The sequence below is a fragment of the Hypomesus nipponensis genome, chromosome 13 (genome assembly GCF_054491055.1).
Source record: "Hypomesus nipponensis isolate SF chromosome 13, ASM5449105v1, whole genome shotgun sequence".
NCBI classification, from domain to species: Eukaryota; Metazoa; Chordata; class Actinopteri; order Osmeriformes; family Osmeridae; genus Hypomesus; species Hypomesus nipponensis.
The window spans coordinates 9,873,620-9,893,091 of record NC_140373.1 but is presented as its reverse complement, the minus strand read 5'-3'; the positions used below and the strand labels follow the sequence as shown (position 1 = coordinate 9,893,091).

Here is a 19,472-nt window from a genome sequence, read left to right as displayed (position 1 = left end):
ATGCTGATGGGGGGGGGGGGGGGGGGGGGACTAAGCTTTGTGGCGTTCTGGAGCTTTTCAACCAATTTTGTCGAAAATAAGTTAATTATGCGAGGCTTTAAACAACACAGTGTACACTAGTGCTACCTGCTGGTCAAGATCCAGAGCTGCATAGTTGTTGTAGTCGACGCCCTACACACCAGAGACAGCGCGTTAGAGTACAATTTTACCTATTCGTTTGTATACAGTATGTTACATTTAGTGATTAAAAGACTTTGGGAAATAATACGTGTTTGACAACTTATTGGGAAATAATGGGTGTTTGACAACTTTGCGTGCAGCAAAAGTGCTTCTTATAAAATGACCGTGCTTGTGTAACAGGACAGTGAAAAATGTACGTTGTGAGACGAAACGAAATTTGGAACGTCATCCGTCACGTGTTTTTGGCAAAACAATTCAATCATCTGCACACTGTTTCAAGTCAAGTGCTCATCGAGTTTTGCTTGGGTATCTTATGTAACTTTACTATCGTAACCTGAAGTTGGCAATGGCGAGGTTACACACGGTTTGACAGCAATATGGTGCATAGTGCCAGGACATTCAGTTAGAGGACTTTTTTTACTGCATCTTTCTTTGGTGAGTAGAGTTAGCATATTGCTACCCGGCTATGAAAACCAACATTTAAACACAATGTACTACTGTAGCGTTAGTGGGCACATCGGCTAGCTAGCATGAGCTAACTGGTCGATATCTTGAAACGAATGAGCTCGCGTCTCGTTATCTATTAGCAAGCATATTAACGCATACACAGCAACAGTATTTGTGATGCTCCTGATAACATTTGATTTGCTGCGACTAAAGTTAGCTTAAACGTTGTAGCTTACCTAGCTGGGTACATTACTGAACCCTACTGTTGTGCTTCCTCACAAGTGATGTTGCATCATCAGTGAGCACATAGGCACGTTTAAGCTTGCACCATTGTCCTTGGCACAACGAATGAAAGTGACTTTCTCTAGATTGTCAAAGACCGGGTTGCCACCATGACCCGAGATATTGTGATTGGAGATGAATTACCAGATTGGGTGGGGGCCAAGGAGTTCTATCAGAAGTATGATCCCAAGGAGGTGATTGGCAGGTAAGTCATATGTATCCCATCCTACTATCTAACCCGTATCTCAACCAACGGTCTGTGTAATTGATGTTTCAATGCATGTGTCTTTTTAGAGGTGTGAGCAGTGTGGTGCGCAGATGTGTGCACAAATATACAGGACAGGAGCTGGCTGTGAAGATTATAGAGATCACAGCAGAGAAGATGACAGCACAGCAACTGGAGGAGGTGAAGACCTCTACTCTAAAGGAGATTCAAGTCCTCAACACTGTGAAAGGACATTCCTCTATAAGTGAGTTTGTTTTCTGAATGCAACATAGGTGTGTTACAGTGTGTGTTCGTAAAAGACAATTTAGGTGACAATCCTAATGATTTTTGTACTGTTTTTCCCAAGTCACCCTTATTGATTGCTACGAGTCAACTACCTTCATATTTTTGGTGTTTGACCTGTAAGTATAATTCAGATCAACTGTGCTAATTATGCCAATAATCAACAAAGCTCACAGGTGAAACAATTATCCATACATTTTATTGGTTTTCAGGATGAAAAGGGGAGAGCTTTTTGATTACCTCACAGAAAAGGTCACTCTAAGTGAAAAGGAGACCAGGTGAGTATTCTAGAAATATGTTTGACCCCATGTCTATCCCAAATATGAGCATTTGGAGATTGGAAACTCACTAATGCAACCCTACCTGTATATTTTGTTTGTTGCCGTTGGCTCTCTCAGGTGTATGATGCGAGCCCTCCTGGAAGCTGTCCAATACCTTCACTCACTTAACATTGTCCACCGAGACCTCAAACCTGAAAACATTCTTCTAGATGACCAAGGACACATCAAGCTGTCTGACTTTGGATTTTCTGTCGTACTTGAGCCAGGAGAGAAACTTAGAGGTCAGAAAGAAACCACATAAGTCTAGAAAACCCTTCAGGTTTTTACAGTGTTTTACATCTTTCCCTTCTTTCCCTTCAGAGCTGTGTGGAACGCCAGGTTACCTCGCGCCGGAAATATTGAAATGCTCCATGGATGAGATGCATCCAGGATATGGAAAGGAAGTTGACCTGTAAGTCTTCTGGGGTAACACTGCCAACACCTCGTAACATAGTGCTAGTTGGGACGCTTCTCTCCTTGACACTGCACCCTGCTTCCTTTTCTCTGGGGCAGCTGGGCATGCGGGGTGATCCTGTTCACTTTGCTGGCGGGCTCGCCTCCGTTCTGGCACAGGAAGCAGCTGCTGATGCTCAGGGTGATCATGGAGGGCCGCTACCAGTTCAACTCCCCGGAGTGGGACGACAGGTCGGACACGGTTAAAGACCTGGTGAGACTTCCTGTGTGTCAGACGGTTCCTGTCTTGATGCTGCGTTCAGCAGCCAGGTTGAACGGCTGTAGTAGTCACAGTCCACATGAGGCTGCTCGTGTACCAAAGGATCAGAATGACTACAGTCACAGTATTGATAAGACAGTAGTGCTATTGCCAAGTAAAGAACAACGGAATAGAGGGATATACTTTTGACCCTCTTAAAGGAACAAATGTGTGCGTAATGAAATGTTAATGTTGGACGTGTCTCTCTGTCTGTGCTGCGTGCGTACAGATATCCAGGCTCCTGGTTGTGGACCCAGCTCTGCGCCTTTCTGCGGAGCAGGCCTTGGCCCATTCCTTCTTCAGGCAGTACCAAAAGGACGAGGTGCGGCTCTTCAGTCCCAGGAAGACATTCAGGGTAAAGTGTCTGGCTCATATGCTTCTACTGACAGTTGAATCAGCTGTTTATCGTTTGCTATCAGGATGTGAAGTTTATGTCAGCAAATATGACAAAAATGCATATCAACAACCTTACCGACCCTGCCTTTAAATTGAAGGAAAAATAAAAAAAATTATAAAAAAGAAAGTACTTACTTTGTACATATGATACTATTAGAACTCTAACCGTAAACCTCAGAACACTTGGCATCTAAATGTTGTTTTGGGTCTTCGTCCCCTCCCTCTCCTGTCAGGTGCTGATCCTGAGCGTGCTGGCCTGTATCAGGATGTACTGTCGCTACCGCAGGAGCAGGCCCCTCACCAGGGAGGTCCTGGCCAGGGACCCGTACTCCTTACGGGGCGTACGCAAACTCATCGACGGCTGTGCCTTCAGGATCTACGGCCACTGGGTGAAGAAGGGGGAGGAGCAGAACCGAGCCGCGCTGTTCCAGAACACGTCCAAGATCATGCTGCTGGGTTTGGAAGACTTTGAAACCTAAAGGTCACGCTGTTCTCCTTCTTGACTGCTTTGGGTTTTATGTCGTTTTACAACCTGTCTTGTGTATTTTAATATGAGTGTAGGTTGTTGTGTTACTTACTATTTGCCTGTGTTAGTGGTAACTGCTGATTAAAGTACAATATGAGGAATTCAGGGACCTGGGGCCTTTGCTAGCCTAAGCCCAACGATTTCGGAATATCTGATATTAACTGTTGGGTCAGAGAGAGCTATTTGTAACTCCTCCTAGCAGGCAATGTTTTTAGAAGAAAGAAGTCATGACTAAACCACTATATGCAGTACACACTTTAAAAAGAGTTACAAAGTATTTATAATCTGTTAATCACTTGTTTACAGACAGCTTATGAATCAGTAATAAACTTCTCCTCAGTGGTGAGTGGTTGTACTGTATGTATAAAACCCTTTATAATTACCTCAATCGAGAATACTTTCTATATGTATGTGTACATGTATACAATATTTGTATTAAAGGGATGCATATTTCCATTTTCACATACTTATAGTTATATATTCTCTTTCAGAACATACAATTAGCCCACGATACATACTAACTTTCCATTCCTGTAGTTCGAAGTTCTCTACAAAATGTTCCTTTTTCAGAGTAAACATATCTTTTACCACTCTTGAACAATAATTGTACAAACATGATGTAATGCATCTGATATTACACAAAAAGAGTTTATAATGATAATTAAAGTAACATTGCTTATACATAGCATGTGAACCTTGCCGTGTTTGAGTCGTGTTGTGTTTTTCTGTCACGATGGTTGGCATGATTACGCAATCCACTTCCTCGCTGACAACGGCCACAAATTATTCATATCTTGGTTTGACAAATGCAGTATGAAGGGGAAGCCATTTGAAGCCTGGCTGTTATTACTTTTTGCCCTGCAGGCTGGTCTCCAGCGAAGCCAGGGTGCTGGTAATCTTATCTGCACTGGCCCTCAGCTGTTGCTCCAGTTGGGTAGACACTCTCACCATCTCCTGCTTGACCTCCTGCTGGATGAGGGCTCTGAGCGCTGACCTATGGGATGGACCCTCTGCAGCAGAAATAGACACATTTCACGAGTTACGACAGACGTTTCTTAACTTAGAACCTGGTGTCTATTACGAAATGTAGTGAAGATATGAAGGACGTTAAAAGTCCCAGGGATGAGAGAACGGGGCTGGATGAAGCACGGCACCTGCTGCAGCCTCTTCTGGTGATGCTCCCAGAGATGCCCTCTCTTCCATGCCCAGCTGCTCCTCTAGTTCAGTCTCTGGCTTCTGTTCTGTCACAGGTTTTGCATCTGGCGTATCTAAATATAGCGATGGGGGGAAAAAAAACATCCTTTGACCTTTGTTTTGTGCTCTCAGTCATACAAATGCTGTGGATATCCTCTGTACAGTTGCCAACCATACACACCTAATACAGGGGTGGGGGGGTTTTCTACATCCGGCATCCCAGAGTAACACAAGGTCAGGTCCAAGCGCACCTGGTGAAGAGTGAAAGTCTGCCATCAAGTTGTAGAGCATATTTATTCCCAGAATAGATCGATACTGTAGATGGCCTCTTTATTCATTCCACAGAGAAATGGCAAAATAATAGAATAATAGGCTTTTAGACTGAGTGTAGTTTTACTGCATGCCTGTGTTTACCTGAGGGGTGAATATATATTTGTAGAGATTAAAGTGTTTTATATAGGAGTTGAGGAGGTACTTCAAGATGTGGGTGACTTGATCACAGCTGAAGAGGTTAATACTGAAGGGAGGTCGCTGGGGAAAGCAGAAAAAGAGTTTGCAAGTTTAAAATGAGGTAGTAATGGGAAGGTACTTTGGGTAGAGTATTTAAGCCTACACACCCTGACCGAGTGACACAGCAGAAGTTCACTGCAGTGTGCAAAACAGTGGTCCACGTTGTTGAGCGGTGTTTCTAGTCATTATGAACACATCAAAAATGTACAGTCAATTTCACAAACTATTGCAGGATATGTTTAATATATTTTCTTTTGTATTGTATTCTTGTCATATGTTAATCTTAAGATAAACGTAATATAATTATACAATCAACTAGGAACATGTTCATCTATCCTATAAAATGTGCATTGTGGCAAAGTCCTGACTAAATGATCTGTTACAGCATATGCAAAGACCACTTAGTAAAAGGGGGTACCTGTGTTAGCCTGATGCATGTTCTTGACGATGGAGATCAGAGCAGATGTTTGCTCCCTGTTGAACTTGTTCTCCCTGCAGAACAGCACTGTGTGCACATACAGCTCCAGTAGAACCCCTTTCCTTGGCTCAGAGAAGTCCACAGCCAGGACACGGCATAAAGTTCTTATCGATATGTAATATATCACATTTCACAAATATCAGTGAATGCATGTGAGTGCGTGTTGTGCTAATTTAAAGATTATTTTTGTATTTTTTTTTTTTTTATCACAGACCTCTCAAGTTCTGGGATGGACTTAATGTTGTCAATTTCGTCCATATCATTGTAGCTTACGTCAGCCCTACGACACATTGACAAGTAAATGTCTTAACTTTCAGAGACTTTCGTGACTTTCGCAAAAATGTCATGAAACCTACCATAACAACACTCGGGGTTTCAAGGGATGGGGTACCTACAAAAAAGACAGTACTTCAATAAACTAGCGTACTAGTACAATAACTACAGTAGCCTACAGTACAGTATGCTAAAACCTTGCTAGAAAAAAGATCCAACTAATGTCGAGTCAGTTTACCTTTATTTTTCCATCCAATTTCATTTTGCCAGCTCTATCTTCCCACTGAAAACGGCAAATCAACTGAAAGATTGGGAAATGAAGTTGGGTTTTCACAATTTCTTAGAACAACGAAGTCTAGTGCATCTTTACACATTTATCCAGAGTATCGTACTTGGCAGAGTTGGACACCTCTCTCTGTTTACCTCGCCATGTGTCCTAGCAACAACACACAATCCCCCTTTTCCCTCTTGTCCCACGTGGTAAAGGCCCAATTATACATTTAAATATTTCTTTAAAAAATATCGGAAATAATTAGATTGAGATCCTGAAAATCTGAAGATAATTTATTTTGGCAAATTACATATGGTTTACAAAATGTTCTTTTGTAATGAAAACCTTCAAAAACTATAATCACATATTCATCTACCTTTTAAGCATCTTTTATCTTTTATTTAATTGATTATTTAATTGAAAACAGCTAGTCAGTTGACATGGTCCGCTTCGTCACCAGTGTCCATACTGCTTGTGCTGTGTCTTGGAGTTTAAGTGCCTTATCCCTTCTTAATCCACTTTACCTTCTGTTGCGTGCAGGTGGGTATGTCAGATGAAGATAAAGAACGATATAGAGAATGGTTTTATTGTGACAGTAGTATAGTTTGTGTTCCCATATCATGGACTTGAAACAACAGTTGACGATATTTTGATATTGTGGGGTTTCAGAGGGCGTCTATTGGGAACATTCTCTGTTGTGGATCAACTACCTTAAGAGGACCATGGAGGACCCTGATTTACGTCAACAAAAGCTGGACAATCAGGTAAAAGCAGCTCAATCTGTAACAATCTGTAGGCCAAAGTTAACAGAAACTCATTAGGACCCAAAAAAACAAAACGTGTTTGTATTGAACTATGAATGCGAATTTGACTCAATAAACAACCAACAAAACTTAACATGAAATAAATGTAATGTTTTCATCCAATGTGGTATCAACAAAGATTTATGTATGGCCTTTGATGTTTTGAAAGACTGCTCACAGTGTCAAATTAGAAAATCAACCTACATTTGTATAGCATCATTACAATTACTTCTCAGGATGCATGTTTTGTATGGAAATGATGTCGCACATGAGGAACACACGCAGCTAACAAAACATTGCCATAACTAACAACTTTACAGCAATAGAAAACGGACCGTCATTTAATCTAAGTTAATGGAGATATATCCCTCCTTATTCACCATTGTTGTTCATTTTAGTCTAATGGTGAGACATTTAATGCAGTCTTGGAATTAAGATTAACAGTTGAATCCCTCACAGCGCTCCCTTTTGATGAAGAAACAGCAGAGAAGGCGGGCCGATGCCCAAATGGTCACAGCCAATCGAGACGCGCGGCCAAAGAAGAGCAAACAGAAGTCTGGTGGGGCTGATGACACGGCACTGTTGATTAGCCAATCCCAGAGCAACAACTCCTTGAATGGTGAGCGATGATCTTTGTGGGCCTAGTTCTCAGCTGTGCTTTTGTTGAATTATTAGGCTACTTAAAAACCTTTATATCTGTAAGTATTTGTATCAGTGTAATACAACATATACTTTATTCAGTCCCTCTATCTTGATTAAAAGTGCATGCCATAAATACATTACAATTATTTTCTCTTTTAAAGGATATTTGTGTGTGTGTTTCTTTTCTGGTAGACTCACAAGTTGAACATGCCCATGACAACCCACTGGAAGAAATCAGCCTAGGAGAACTTAGTATCCAAACAAATGGAGCCTCAGAGGAGATGATGCCAGAGAAGCCCATCCTTACCAAGACCATGGACCTAGAAATGGACTCGCAGCCAAAACCCAAATATGACCTAGAAAATGGTGAACAAGTAGAGGAAAAGAAGACCAAGAAGAAAGGAGTTAAGAAAGGGGCAACTAAACGTGAGAATTCAACATGTATGTGATGCTAAATGATTATCCCTTTGTCAAACAAAAAATGACAGAAGCCGTTTTTCCCACTTCTGTACTTCAGAGTTGGAACAGACTGAGGATGAAGAAGGACAAGGAGAGAAAGACAAGAAGGAAAAAGAGAAAGAGAAGAAAGAAAAGAAGACCAAGAAAAAGGACAAAGTGAAAGGACTGGCCTCTGACAGTAAAGATAAAGGAGCCAAAGCCGATGACTCACACACAGAGCCAGGTACTTGCATTCTTTTGTAAATCTGATATTCACACGTGATGTTTATTAACAAAGTTAACAAAACATGCATTTTTTACATGGTATGCAAAGTACCACAGGCGCTCACTCGATGGGGCTGAAATTACAACCATTCCATTATATGATCTTGTGTGACCCTTGTCTCTCAATGTCCCAGATTGTCCAGCCATTCACATAGACTCAGTCTTGGAGCTTCCCAAATTAAACATGCCCCTGGACAGAGATGATGAGGAGGGGAGGGACTGGTCGAAAAGCCCTGTTCCCTCGACACCCAGAAAGAAACAACTGAACACATGTAAGTTAGCTGCTGTGCGCCAACTTTACACAAACCGAACTGTGAACTTGAACATTACAATTGCACATGGAATACATTTGTGAATTTTGCATCTCAACCTCTACAGCAAGGTGCCAAATAAGCGACAATGAGAGCAGGGATGATGAAATTATCGAGAGAGAAAAAGCACCAAGAAAGACTAAAAAAGGGGAGAAAACCAAGACCAACCTGGCATCCCTCAACACCAATTCCAGGCAACAGTCCACCTCAGACAATGACTCAATTGGAAGAGTAAGAAATGACACCACATTGGAATTACTTCATGAATGTTTCACCCAGTCGTTTTGGCCTATTTGTACTGTGTATGTTGAATGTGCGCCTGCAGTGCAGCACAGTGTGTTCCATATCCTCATTCTCTGAGCACGTTTACCACATTCTTCTCTAATCATGTGTGACACCTTCTTCTTTGCTGAACATAAGTATTTGCTACTTTCTTCTTCTCTGAACACCCTGACCCCCTCCTCTCAGTCCTCTCCCCTCTCGGTGGAGGACCTGGAACAGTTTGCCCTGCGTCCTGCCCCCAGGGATACGACCATTCAGTGTAGGATCACACGTGACCGGAGGGGTGTGGAGAAGGGGATGTATCCCACCTACTACCTCCACATGGAAAAGGAAGATGGCAAGAGGGTTTGTTTGTTCAGTATTGTCATTAGGCTTCAAAGCTGAAAGTCTTGACACAGCATTTAATGTATTCATTTAGCAGACGCTTTCATCCTTAGTGACGTTCAGGAAGGGATTTTAATCTCTACCAATGAGCTACGGTATATACCCATCCGTTTAGTCTGTGCTATGTTTTGGGTCAGCTTCGAAGCAGCACGTACAGTATGGAAGCCGTGCTGTCATTGGCAGAGAGCACTCTCTTAATCCCTCTCCTTGTCCTCTCCTTCTCTTCTCTTTTATAGGTTTTCTTAATGGCAGGCAGGAAGAGAAAAAAGTGCAAAACTTCCAATTACCTCATCTCCATCGATCCCACAGATCTGTCTAGAGATACTAACAGTTACATTGGCAAATTAAGGTACACCAACCGTCCTATACTGTCCATGTTACACTGCATTCTACATCAGACATCTCATAAGGTTCATCTATCTCAGATCCAATGTTTTGGGCACCAAGTTCACTGTATACGACGGTGGAGAGAACCCAGACAAGAAGCCCTTCATCAAAGAGTGCGAATCAGTCCGTCAAGAGCTAGCTGCCATCTGCTATGTGAGTACAGCTTTCCTTCTACTCTTAACATACTTGTTTGACTATTTTATGCAGTGGCACACCATTATGTACCTGCAGACGATATACATGCTTTCAATTCTTTGCAGGAGAGGAATGTTCTTGGATTTAAGGGCCCAAGGAAAATGATCGTTATCATTCCTGGCATGAAGGACAATGATGAAAGAGTGTGCATTCGTCCAAAAAGCGTAAGTCCATTGGTACCCCATACCCCAAATACTTATTTAGGAATTTCATAACTACTATTGTTCAGTAGATACACACATATGACATTCCTGTCATGTAAATACATGTTTGTATTTACAAATGTCCCTTCAGGATATAGAATCTCTGCTGACCCGCTATGAGAATGGGAATACTGAAAACCTGGTCAACCTGATGAACAAGTCACCCAGCTGGAATGAGCAGACCCAGTCCTATGTGCTCAATTTCCATGGACGTGTCACTCAGGCCTCAGTCAAAAACTTTCAGATCGTCCACCCCGACAACGGTAAGATAAGGAAAAATACTCCGGTGTTCAGTGAGTGCATAAGGGGTTTGTTTACGACCACACCTACAACATGCTAGTAATGTTCGTAACAATAATTCCTGCCTGAACTTCTGCGCTTTCCTCCAGCTCAAGTTTGATTGACAGGTGTCACAAAATAAGTAAAAGAGAAAAGCCAGCCAGCCCTCTTTGTTTTCATAGTGACAGAATGTAGAAAGATAGGAAAGGCAGGGGAGAGAGCGAGCAAGAGAGAAAGATGCCAGTAAATGGCCAGAGTTGGAATCAAACCCAGGCCACTGCAGTGAGGACTTAACCGTTGTGGTAAGAGTTCTACAAGATGAGCCCCAGCATGCTAGTATTGTTAGTCTATTATATATTGTGTATATATATATATATATATATATATATATATCTGTGAATAGGTGGAGTGTACGGCTAGAATCATCAGATCTCACTTAACTAGAAGTTAATCTACTGACTTACCTTGGTTGTGTTCCCACCCCCATACACACTTTGCTGTATTATATCACTATATATTGATCCCCTTTCTCTCTGGTTTCCCCTCAACCCAACACCCCCAGAGGACTACATAGCGATGCAGTTTGGCCGCGTGGCCGAGGATGTCTTCTCCATGGACTACAGCTTCCCCATGTGTGCCCTCCAAGCCTTTGCCATCACTCTGTCCTCCTTCGATGGCAAACTGGCCTGCGAGTGAAAGTCTAGAACAGTGGCTCAACAGTTGTGTATAACTCAACTATTACTCAAATAGTATTTGTATTTATTGTAAATGTGGATTCTAGCTCTGGCCATGTTTGTTGTTGTTTTTGTTTTTAAGGTCTGAGGTTGATCAATTTGATCAAACATACGTTCAATTAAATTTATGAGGTACTGAACAAGTATAAAATACTAGTTTTCCATTTCTGTTATTTAAGTAGATTATCGTTGAGGCTGAAAACATTAGACAATCTGGAGGTTAATCTCTGTCCTCCGGGGATGGCATGTGGTTAGACACTTTCCTCTGTATATTATAATCACTAAAGTATGATAAGCACAGGGACATGTAAACGCATCAACACTTCTGCAAAAGGGTTCAAACCCTTACTGCTATAGTGCATACATATCTATTTCAATTGACCATTAACTGCATGAAGACTGCTCTAAATCACAAATAAGTCAATTTGTAGTATTAACTTAAAATATTGTTTACATTCCACTGGATATTGTGTGCACCGTCTAAGTGAGTTGCACAATAATGTCTATATTTAACACAACTGAATTTATGAAAACAAATAAACACTACTGAATGTAACCCCTTTGAGTGGTTAATATTTCTATCACCTATTTCAACATTTTGACAAAAGAATTAAGGTTTGTTTTTGACACTGATTTTAGTGTATAACTGGCCTCTATTAGCCCCCAACTGTGCCCAAAGTCATCTGATCACTTTGAATAAACACTATTATAAGCCAAATTAATTACTGCTTGTCTGTAAGTCTAGTTTGTGTGTTCAGTTGAAAGTAAAACTATGGCGGAAACACTTATGGGAGTGAATGCATATAACAATCTAAGTAACTTTAACCAAAAGTTTGAGGGAGATGCTGATAGAAGGCTACAACTCAAGATGTCTTTACTTGCGCAATGTCTCAAGTTCTTGGCCACAAGAACGCTGCCACAGATAATAGACTGTTGTGCTAATTATTTTACTAAGCATGCAATATATGGAGATGGAGATCAACAGTGTATGAATAGGCCTCGGTAATTTACCTGAGCAAAATTAGAAGTGTTCTGATGTGAAGGCTTTATTTGTGACCTCTCTGTCTAGTATCATAAGGTGTTAATGTTTTTTATACAAAGACGTTTCCTGTGCAAAATAACTGTTCACCGTGAACGTAATTCAGAGCTCTTGACGATGTCTGATATACTTTTTCACATCTTCCTGTGTGGTGACACTGTTCTCACTGGTAACCTTTACTGGGGCTGTCATCTTATCAGAAAAAAAGATGCCAATGTTAACTTGTGTTACCAACGCTACATTTTGATAAGACATTTCCAAGCCAAGTTACAGGAGTGCTGAACTGCAGGCATGTTGCACTGTACAACTACACACGCACTGAAAACTGTTTTGGGGAATACAACTGGATGTTGTAATTGTATGGATTATGATCATTTGTTTGGAACACCATTTCTGTCAAATTGTATTGGAGGATGTAAACGAAATAATTGTACAAAAATAAACAAGTAACTACGGCTCAAATATCTTGTTCCCTATGTGTCTCCATATATGAATGCAATACAGGAAACTCTGGATAAGAGCGTCTACTAAATGACTAAATGTAAATTAATAGCCTAAATGTTATGCAATTATACATGTATTCCCTTTTGGCTCAAGATACTGGCCCACCACCACCACACATAGAAGTCTTCAATTCTAACACATCCTGCACTGCTCATGACAGATGAGATAACAGCTGCTACTATCAGAATCCTCCCACTTTTAGCCACGGTACAAAAGGTATTTAACAACAGATCTGAAAAACAGAGCATTTAACAGGGTAAGTGAAAGTTGATTACGCCCAAATGTTTTTAGTGCTCATCCAGACTCTACCAATACCGACATGAGGCTTCACCTGGCATTCTTGGTGTCTCTCCATATGTTCTGTCTGCACGGACTTTCTCCTGAACAAGGTACAAACCAATTGTGGTGTGCAACATATATGCAATGGTGTGGTGTTTACGAGCCTGGTTATAAATCTACAAAATCAGCTGGATATGGAAGAGAGATACAACACCTATTAGTCAAAGGGGGCTTATACTTAACCATATTGATTTTATGTACATAACTTATTCTGATATAATTGTGCATTTAAACATTTTTTTGTGTTTCAATGTATTATTCAAAATGTTCTTTTCTCCTCATTATCCTTTATGTCCGGTATTTTTTACATTAATGACAAAAACATACAATGACCAACCACTTAAGCTAGTGTTGGGAGTAATGGTTTGAGTGTTTTTAATGTGCTTTCAGCAGTGGACTACAGTCTTAGTTGTCTGACTGACTACCTGTACACCATAAACTGCCAACTCAGTGTGAGATCGAAAGAGGCCCACACGTTTAACCACACATACTGGCTGACGTTTCATCAAATTCAGTGAGTTAATACGAAGCCTCCTTAACATACGAATATTTTACACTAACATGCACAATCCTCATTTCATCTTCTGCTATCTTTTCAACTAAAGCAACACATGCAACATTCTAAATATACAATGGTTTACAGCCGTCCCCTCCCATTCAAGTATGCACAGGTTCAGGAGCTACACCTTTATGGCATTTTAAGTAGCTCGGGTTTGATCTCTCTCCTCCCCTCTCCTCAGGGATGTGTATAACTGTAGCCTGGTATGGAACTACAGCAATTACTACTGTTCATTTGACACCTCACTTCAAAATCCTCAAGACGATTACAGTTCGACCTTCACGGACATAGATATCTTTCAAATCACCCTCTACATCAACAGAGATGGGGACATCAGCTCTAGGCTGCTGGATGATCATTTCAAGCCTGTGAAAAACAGTAAGTGACTGACAATGCACTACACAAACGCACGCGAGAACACACACACACTAGCTTCAAGAATACACACTTGCTTACTTGAGTGCTTTTTGTTTTATTTCGTTGGACAAATCAATCTAATGCTATATATATTGTTTTTCTAGTAAAGCCTAAAACACCTTGCCACCTCACAGTCCACTGGAGCTCAGATCAGTACCACTTCACATGGAAGAGCAACTATGAAGATAACCAATATTTCTATCTAACTGACGACCTCGTGTTTGAGCTAAGCTATCAACGTGTGAACCACCAAGAGAAGGTATACTATAACGTTCTAATTCCATTAAAATGTCCAAATCAAACTGAACTAAAGAGCTTCTTCTTTTTGTCTCGTTTCACCTCACAGGGTGTCACTGTCTGCTCGACCGTCATGAACATGACGGTGGACGACTCCCATTTTGAAGCAGAAACTGTGTACAGAGTTAGAGTGAGGTCTAGCCCAGATCAGAGAACATACTGCGGGCAATGGAGTGACTGGGGCTCAGAAGTTAACTGGAAAACCCATGGAAAACATAGTATGACAGCTGTGTAGACAACCTCAGTGTTTATGCTCATGTTTGCAGTAAGTCACACTAAAGCTGTCGTTCCACTTTGAAAACGCAGTGCCTCCCAGGAACACCGTCAAGTCCTTGTTGGATGATAACCTTATAATCCCGCTTTGTGTCCTGGGTCCAATGTTGCTATTCCTGTGCTACATCCCTGTTGTGAAGTAAGTCATTTTTACTACCAATAGTACTCGATAAAGTGGATATGCTCCAGTTTCTCAATCAAAATAGTTTGGCATATTTAAGTTTAGCTACCATTTATGTATTGTAGGATGAGGAGAAATACTTTCATCCCAACTCCAGAACCATATTTCAAATCGCTATACAGTGAATGTAAGGGGGATTTCAAGGTAACCTGGCCTCCATACACCAAGTTAATCAACTACTACACTTTTATAATACGCTGGTCATTTATCACCACCATGTAACCAGCTTACAATAACTAAACAATTCAGCAACAGGAAGGCAAATAACTCAATGTCGTGAAGAAACATTGTTATAGCTGCAATGATTTCTTATTACAGAGCTGGGTTGTGACACCCAGCAGTGAAGAGGACTTCAAGACAGAGGAAACCTTAAAGATCGACACCCTAACCGACACCATCCTGGACAAGATCACACTCAGCCCGTCCCAGGGCCGAGGCCCTTCTTGTGACAGCCCCATCACGTCAGTCTCAGAGGCTGCTCTCCTAGGTGGCCCCCCAGCCGTGAACCCCAGGCCCCCCCCTTCCTCCTCCAGCAGCCTGGTGAGGAGCCCGTCACTCATCTCTGACATGGCGTGTGTCCTGGAGATAGACTCTGGATGCTGGCGCTGCAGTGCTGTGTCCCTGGAGCGGGAAGTCCACCTGTACACCAACGAGTACTGCATCCTGTCTGACACTCTGGGGACAGCCGGGAAGGCAGGCGAGGTGGTGGGGGCCGAGGACCAGCGATCAGAGTGTTACTTTAACAAGACGTCAGATGGAGTCTACCAGTTTGACTACTGATCGGTCGGAAATGAGCTGAACAGTAACAAACTGCGTAATGAGGAACTTTGAAACCCCCCCCCTCCCCCCTAGCTAATTGGGCCTACTTATCTACTTACTATGCAATCCGTCAAGTCCTTTACCTTACTACCATTTTCTTGTTTGTAGGAATACCGAGTTCTGTATCTGTCATTTGTAACATGAATTAAAATTAATGTTAACGGCAAATGGAGTCCAATTTTCACAATATACCAATTTGCCAAGATAAATTCACACCCAAATGGCCAACAAATTCATTACACTTACATGCTTAAATCAAGGGGTACACATACGTTTGAGTTTTGCCTAATATAAAAGGCAATAATTTAAGCAAAGCTTTATAGAAACATTTTTATTTACTCTAACTGACACATACATGAACAAAAGCACCATAGAGTCTGTTACAGAAGGAAGCCTACCTGTCTTCAGAGTGACCACACATGGTCCCTGATTTTTTTCCTCATACCAAACACTCCAATGAACAAAGACAGCCAAGGCAGCAGATTCTATCTTACATTACAGCATGCTGAATAGAAAACCTGCATCAGAGAATCAGAGAGCCATCTAGAGACACTAGTGTGATAAGACAGTATATAAAAGTGCCATTCATGATACAGCAATTGAAATACTGACATTGAAGAAATAGCAAAACTTTTTACATTTAAAATCAAGGATTGGAGATAGAGGGAAGGGGGGGGGGGGGGAGTTAAGGAACAGACCCTGTGACAGAATCATTTGAACATAAACAAAACCCAACCAAGAGACGTACCTCCTTGAAAGAGAAGGATCAATGTTGAAACTATGGTGCAGCCTACACGGCCCTCACACCAGAACAGAAGTCGAGGGGTTAAAAAGGGAGGGCCTTCAGGTCACTGTGGCACCCATCCCCTCCCAGTGCCACACACTCACCAGCCGATGGTCAGGATGCGATTGAAATAAAAATGGTAAATCAGAAGAGCGGATGGCACAGAATGCGTGGGAGTTATTAAATAGAAGTCCTTAATCAAGTCTCAATGTGAGAGGGTCACATTCATTGAGAAACTGAGAAGGGGAGGAGATCCACGTTAGAACCATGTCTTCTGAGTGGTGCGTTCACCCTTACGACGGGGAGAACTTTTTGGCCTGTGCGCGAACTCTTTTTTCGTATTCTACTCTGTTTTGGCTGAAAACAAATGGGGAGGGGAGGAAAAAAAAAGTTTTATAAAAAAGGTAGTTATTTAAATGTGTCCGAAACGAGGTTTTGCCAGCACTCACCAGTAAATTGTGTATGCCTCTGCTTGAGCTGGATCCTGGATATTAGGCTCATTTAGAAGTTCCTGGATACCTAATAGGATCTGGAAAAACCCAGACAAGGTCCAAAGTGAAGAGTAATTTGCTACTCAAATGTATTTTGTAGACAAATGTCGAACCGATATTCAATTAATTGTCAGGAAGCACAACAACTGCTCGCTACCAGGTAAAGTACAGTGGATGTTGACATTTTTACCACTGGTGCATTGTTGTTGAATGCTCAGATTAACAGTTTAAGTTGTACATTTCCAAAGCTTAGACCAGTGTTTCTTAGCCCTGTCCTCAGGAAACCCTTGTCCTGTATGTTTTAGATGTTTCCCTGCTTCAACACACCTGATTCAATTAAATAGGTCGTTATCCAGCTCTGTAGAAGCCTGGTAACAAACATTGATTTGAATCAGGTGTGTTGGAGCAGGGAAACATCTAAAACATGCAGGACAGGGGGGCCCTGAGGACAGGGTTGAGAACCATTGGCTTATGCTTGGGACACACTACGATTTTTTAATCTTAAGATTTTCAAACTGTGAGAGACCAAACTTGAGGACAAAAAATTCCTAGATTTAGCCGTTTTGCTTCTACAGTGCGCGGTCACTCTTAACACACCTCACACCAAGGGAACATCTGATAAAATCTGCGGAACCATCAAGATAATTGGGACATATGTTACCTAGGATTGTCGGAAGGGCCGAAATCGGCCCGATTATCCTGTGGTGTGTCCCCAGCATTAGACTGCTTGTCCTGACTCAAATTTAATTGTAATCTTGTCAACTTTACTAATTTAGTTACATATCGATATTTCTAGTCTTTGATGCCACTTGTTTCCAGAGTTTAGTTACACCTCACATCAGATGTGGTCCATGCTAACCTGTTTGATGGTGATGGCTGGCCTCCAGTCCTTGTCTTCCTCCAGAATAGACAGGCAGACGGTGCCTGAGGGGTACACGTTGGGATGGAAGAGGGGAGGCTCAAACTTACCTACGGGAAAGAAATCAAACAGGTCTGTAAGCAAAAGACTCTAGGTCGCGCTGTGATGACACTGTAGTTCTGTTACTGGTAAGAGGCAAGCTCACATTTGGGGGGCGAGGAAGGGTAGTCATCCTTAAACAGCATGCGCAGTTTGAACAAGCCTCCTTCCCATGGAGTCTGTTGACAGAAAGTGTGGAATCTGACATCTCACAAAAGTTCTCAGATCCATCAATACCGCCTTGTTTTACCAAACAAGTAGGGGAGATAATAGGCCCCATTATAATGTACCAATAAAGAATAACCCTATTACCCCTTTCTTCCCAGGAATGGCACATTCCCAATTCATCAGGTTCATCGTTCCATCTGGGTTTTTTGTTGGTACAGCTACAAATCCCTGAAAGAATAGAATGTAATTATGTGAAGATGTGTAAAAAAATAAAATAAATAAACTTGACCAGCAAAATGGATCAGTGAGCTACTCACAAAAGGATGGTCTTTCCGCCACGCTTTGCGTTCCTGGGCGAGCCGGCTCAACGCAATGCCAGACATGACTAGTGAGGTCCTGCAATAACAAGACAATTGACAGGTGTTACACTTTGCTGAAAAGTCACTGCATCCATGAATAACAATTTGTGTTGTGTGTGGAGGGCATGCGTTCATAATAAATTATCCATAGGATGCCTGGCAGTCAGGCACAGCAGTTTAAACGATCCAATACATACAAGTTCAAGCATTGAAGTTCTAATCCCTGTAGAGATCTTGATTAGTCAGCCACTGACTAATCAAGATTGCACTGACCATTACAATGATTGATATACGCCAGAGTTTAATATACCCCAAAAATAACCGATCTCCACATGTGGTGGCAATAAAGGTCGATATCCAGAACTCTCGTTCCAGACGAATAGTACTAAAGTCTTTAGTAAAGACAAATATATGCGTTAGCATTGACTAGCCTGCTAGTGCTAGCGTTAGCCAGTCAAATTTGCGCAAACGAATTGGACCTTTCAGCTCATATAATCGGTAAACTATAGATTAAAACCAATTGATTGGTTTAAGATTGTGACCATAAATACACATCTTCATCTATGAAATGATAAAATAACTCCTCACATACAATTAGTTATACCGAAGAAGCACACGCTAAGCTAGCTTGCTATTATTGTGCGCCATATCACCCTGGCGCGGAGCGTCTGACCGGCCTGATGACATGGAATTGCGCACTTGCCGTTGCTTGTACAAATCGTGTTTAGAAAATACGCTTAATAGCCCTTAATTTTAACGTCGCAAACAGTCATTGTCACATCAGCTTTCCCTTTAAAATTACTTCAGATTCTTAAAAGAGTTAGAAATAATAAAACCCACAGAACACCAGGACAAAGAACCAAGAGCGATCGGACAGGCGCAAAATTACGCACCGACCAAACTAGCGAAAACGGCGCAAATTCGCGCGTCTCAAATAACCTTGTATCACAAAACGGTAAATATGTAACGTACATGGAGACTTTCTCTTACCTCTCAATATGGTTTAAATGCCTGGTATAATTGAACCGTATGCATTAATCGTGGTTACCTATGGATAAACCTTACAAAGTTTCCCTCCTGAAAACCCACCCGTTTCTACCCAGACTAAATAACAGGACCATTTACATAGCCAACCTCCTTGCCGCCTGAACATAATTAAAATTGATTGGGAGTTCCGTGGACAACAAGGATCAAACAATATCACAGCATAACAAAAAAAAAACAACAAAATGACTACATATTTA

General features: G+C 41.6%; 5 protein-coding genes across 8 annotated transcripts; 3 read left to right on the top strand and 2 right to left on the bottom strand.

The window, feature by feature from the left end:
- The first annotated feature begins 142 nt into the window (after window positions 1–142).
- On the top strand, window positions 143–3,837 carry phkg2 (phosphorylase kinase, gamma 2 (testis)). Its single transcript, XM_084670558.1, has 10 exons — window positions 143–615; window positions 996–1,114; window positions 1,204–1,379; window positions 1,482–1,536; window positions 1,630–1,695; window positions 1,816–1,979; window positions 2,059–2,149; window positions 2,251–2,404; window positions 2,679–2,804; window positions 3,079–3,837. The coding sequence occupies exons 2-10, from the start codon at window positions 1,020–1,022 to the stop codon at window positions 3,322–3,324; spliced, it is 1,173 nt and encodes a 390-aa protein (XP_084526684.1). The 5' UTR covers window positions 143–615; window positions 996–1,019; the 3' UTR covers window positions 3,325–3,837.
- A 341-nt stretch (window positions 3,838–4,178) lies between these two features.
- cfap119 (cilia and flagella associated protein 119) lies at window positions 4,179–6,281 on the bottom strand. Of its 2 annotated transcripts, XM_084670559.1 has the most exons (9): window positions 6,065–6,281; window positions 5,910–5,944; window positions 5,768–5,833; window positions 5,494–5,657; window positions 5,183–5,253; window positions 4,980–5,096; window positions 4,747–4,816; window positions 4,526–4,639; window positions 4,179–4,381 (listed from the first exon to the last, which is right to left on the bottom strand). In XM_084670559.1, the coding sequence occupies exons 1-9, from the start codon at window positions 6,086–6,088 to the stop codon at window positions 4,218–4,220; spliced, it is 825 nt and encodes a 274-aa protein (XP_084526685.1). In that variant the 5' UTR covers window positions 6,089–6,281; the 3' UTR covers window positions 4,179–4,217. The 2 variants fall into 2 exon arrangements, with proteins under 2 accessions (XP_084526685.1, XP_084526686.1); XM_084670560.1 differs by lacking the exon at window positions 5,910–5,944.
- A 224-nt stretch (window positions 6,282–6,505) lies between these two features.
- Window positions 6,506–11,749, top strand: LOC146259953 (uncharacterized). Its single transcript, XM_084670556.1, has 13 exons — window positions 6,506–6,637; window positions 6,767–6,861; window positions 7,360–7,519; window positions 7,735–7,968; window positions 8,060–8,224; window positions 8,400–8,537; window positions 8,644–8,807; window positions 9,045–9,203; window positions 9,479–9,591; window positions 9,668–9,782; window positions 9,890–9,988; window positions 10,119–10,290; window positions 10,869–11,749. Exons 1-13 carry the CDS (start codon window positions 6,538–6,540, stop codon window positions 11,000–11,002), a joined length of 1,848 nt encoding a protein of 615 aa, XP_084526682.1. The 5' UTR covers window positions 6,506–6,537; the 3' UTR covers window positions 11,003–11,749.
- A 1,083-nt stretch (window positions 11,750–12,832) lies between these two features.
- Window positions 12,833–15,676, top strand: LOC146259952 (interleukin-21 receptor). 3 transcript variants are annotated; one of them, XM_084670367.1, is made up of 8 exons: window positions 12,833–12,972; window positions 13,313–13,436; window positions 13,663–13,859; window positions 14,003–14,157; window positions 14,245–14,413; window positions 14,502–14,607; window positions 14,715–14,793; window positions 14,968–15,661. In XM_084670367.1, the coding sequence occupies exons 1-8, from the start codon at window positions 12,903–12,905 to the stop codon at window positions 15,427–15,429; spliced, it is 1,362 nt and encodes a 453-aa protein (XP_084526493.1). In that variant the 5' UTR covers window positions 12,833–12,902; the 3' UTR covers window positions 15,430–15,661. The 3 variants fall into 3 exon arrangements, with proteins under 3 accessions (XP_084526493.1, XP_084526491.1, XP_084526492.1); XM_084670365.1 differs by having other exon boundaries at window positions 14,003–14,413; window positions 14,968–15,675; XM_084670366.1 differs by having other exon boundaries at window positions 12,838–12,972; window positions 13,316–13,436; window positions 14,003–14,413; window positions 14,968–15,676.
- A 108-nt stretch (window positions 15,677–15,784) lies between these two features.
- Window positions 15,785–19,357, bottom strand: ube2ib (ubiquitin-conjugating enzyme E2Ib). The gene is made up of 7 exons (XM_084670368.1): window positions 19,219–19,357; window positions 18,187–18,265; window positions 18,014–18,097; window positions 17,808–17,880; window positions 17,603–17,712; window positions 16,702–16,781; window positions 15,785–16,609 (listed from the first exon to the last, which is right to left on the bottom strand). Exons 2-7 carry the CDS (start codon window positions 18,250–18,252, stop codon window positions 16,546–16,548), a joined length of 477 nt encoding a protein of 158 aa, XP_084526494.1. The 5' UTR covers window positions 18,253–18,265; window positions 19,219–19,357; the 3' UTR covers window positions 15,785–16,545.
- Between the last annotated feature and the right edge of the window lie 115 nt (window positions 19,358–19,472).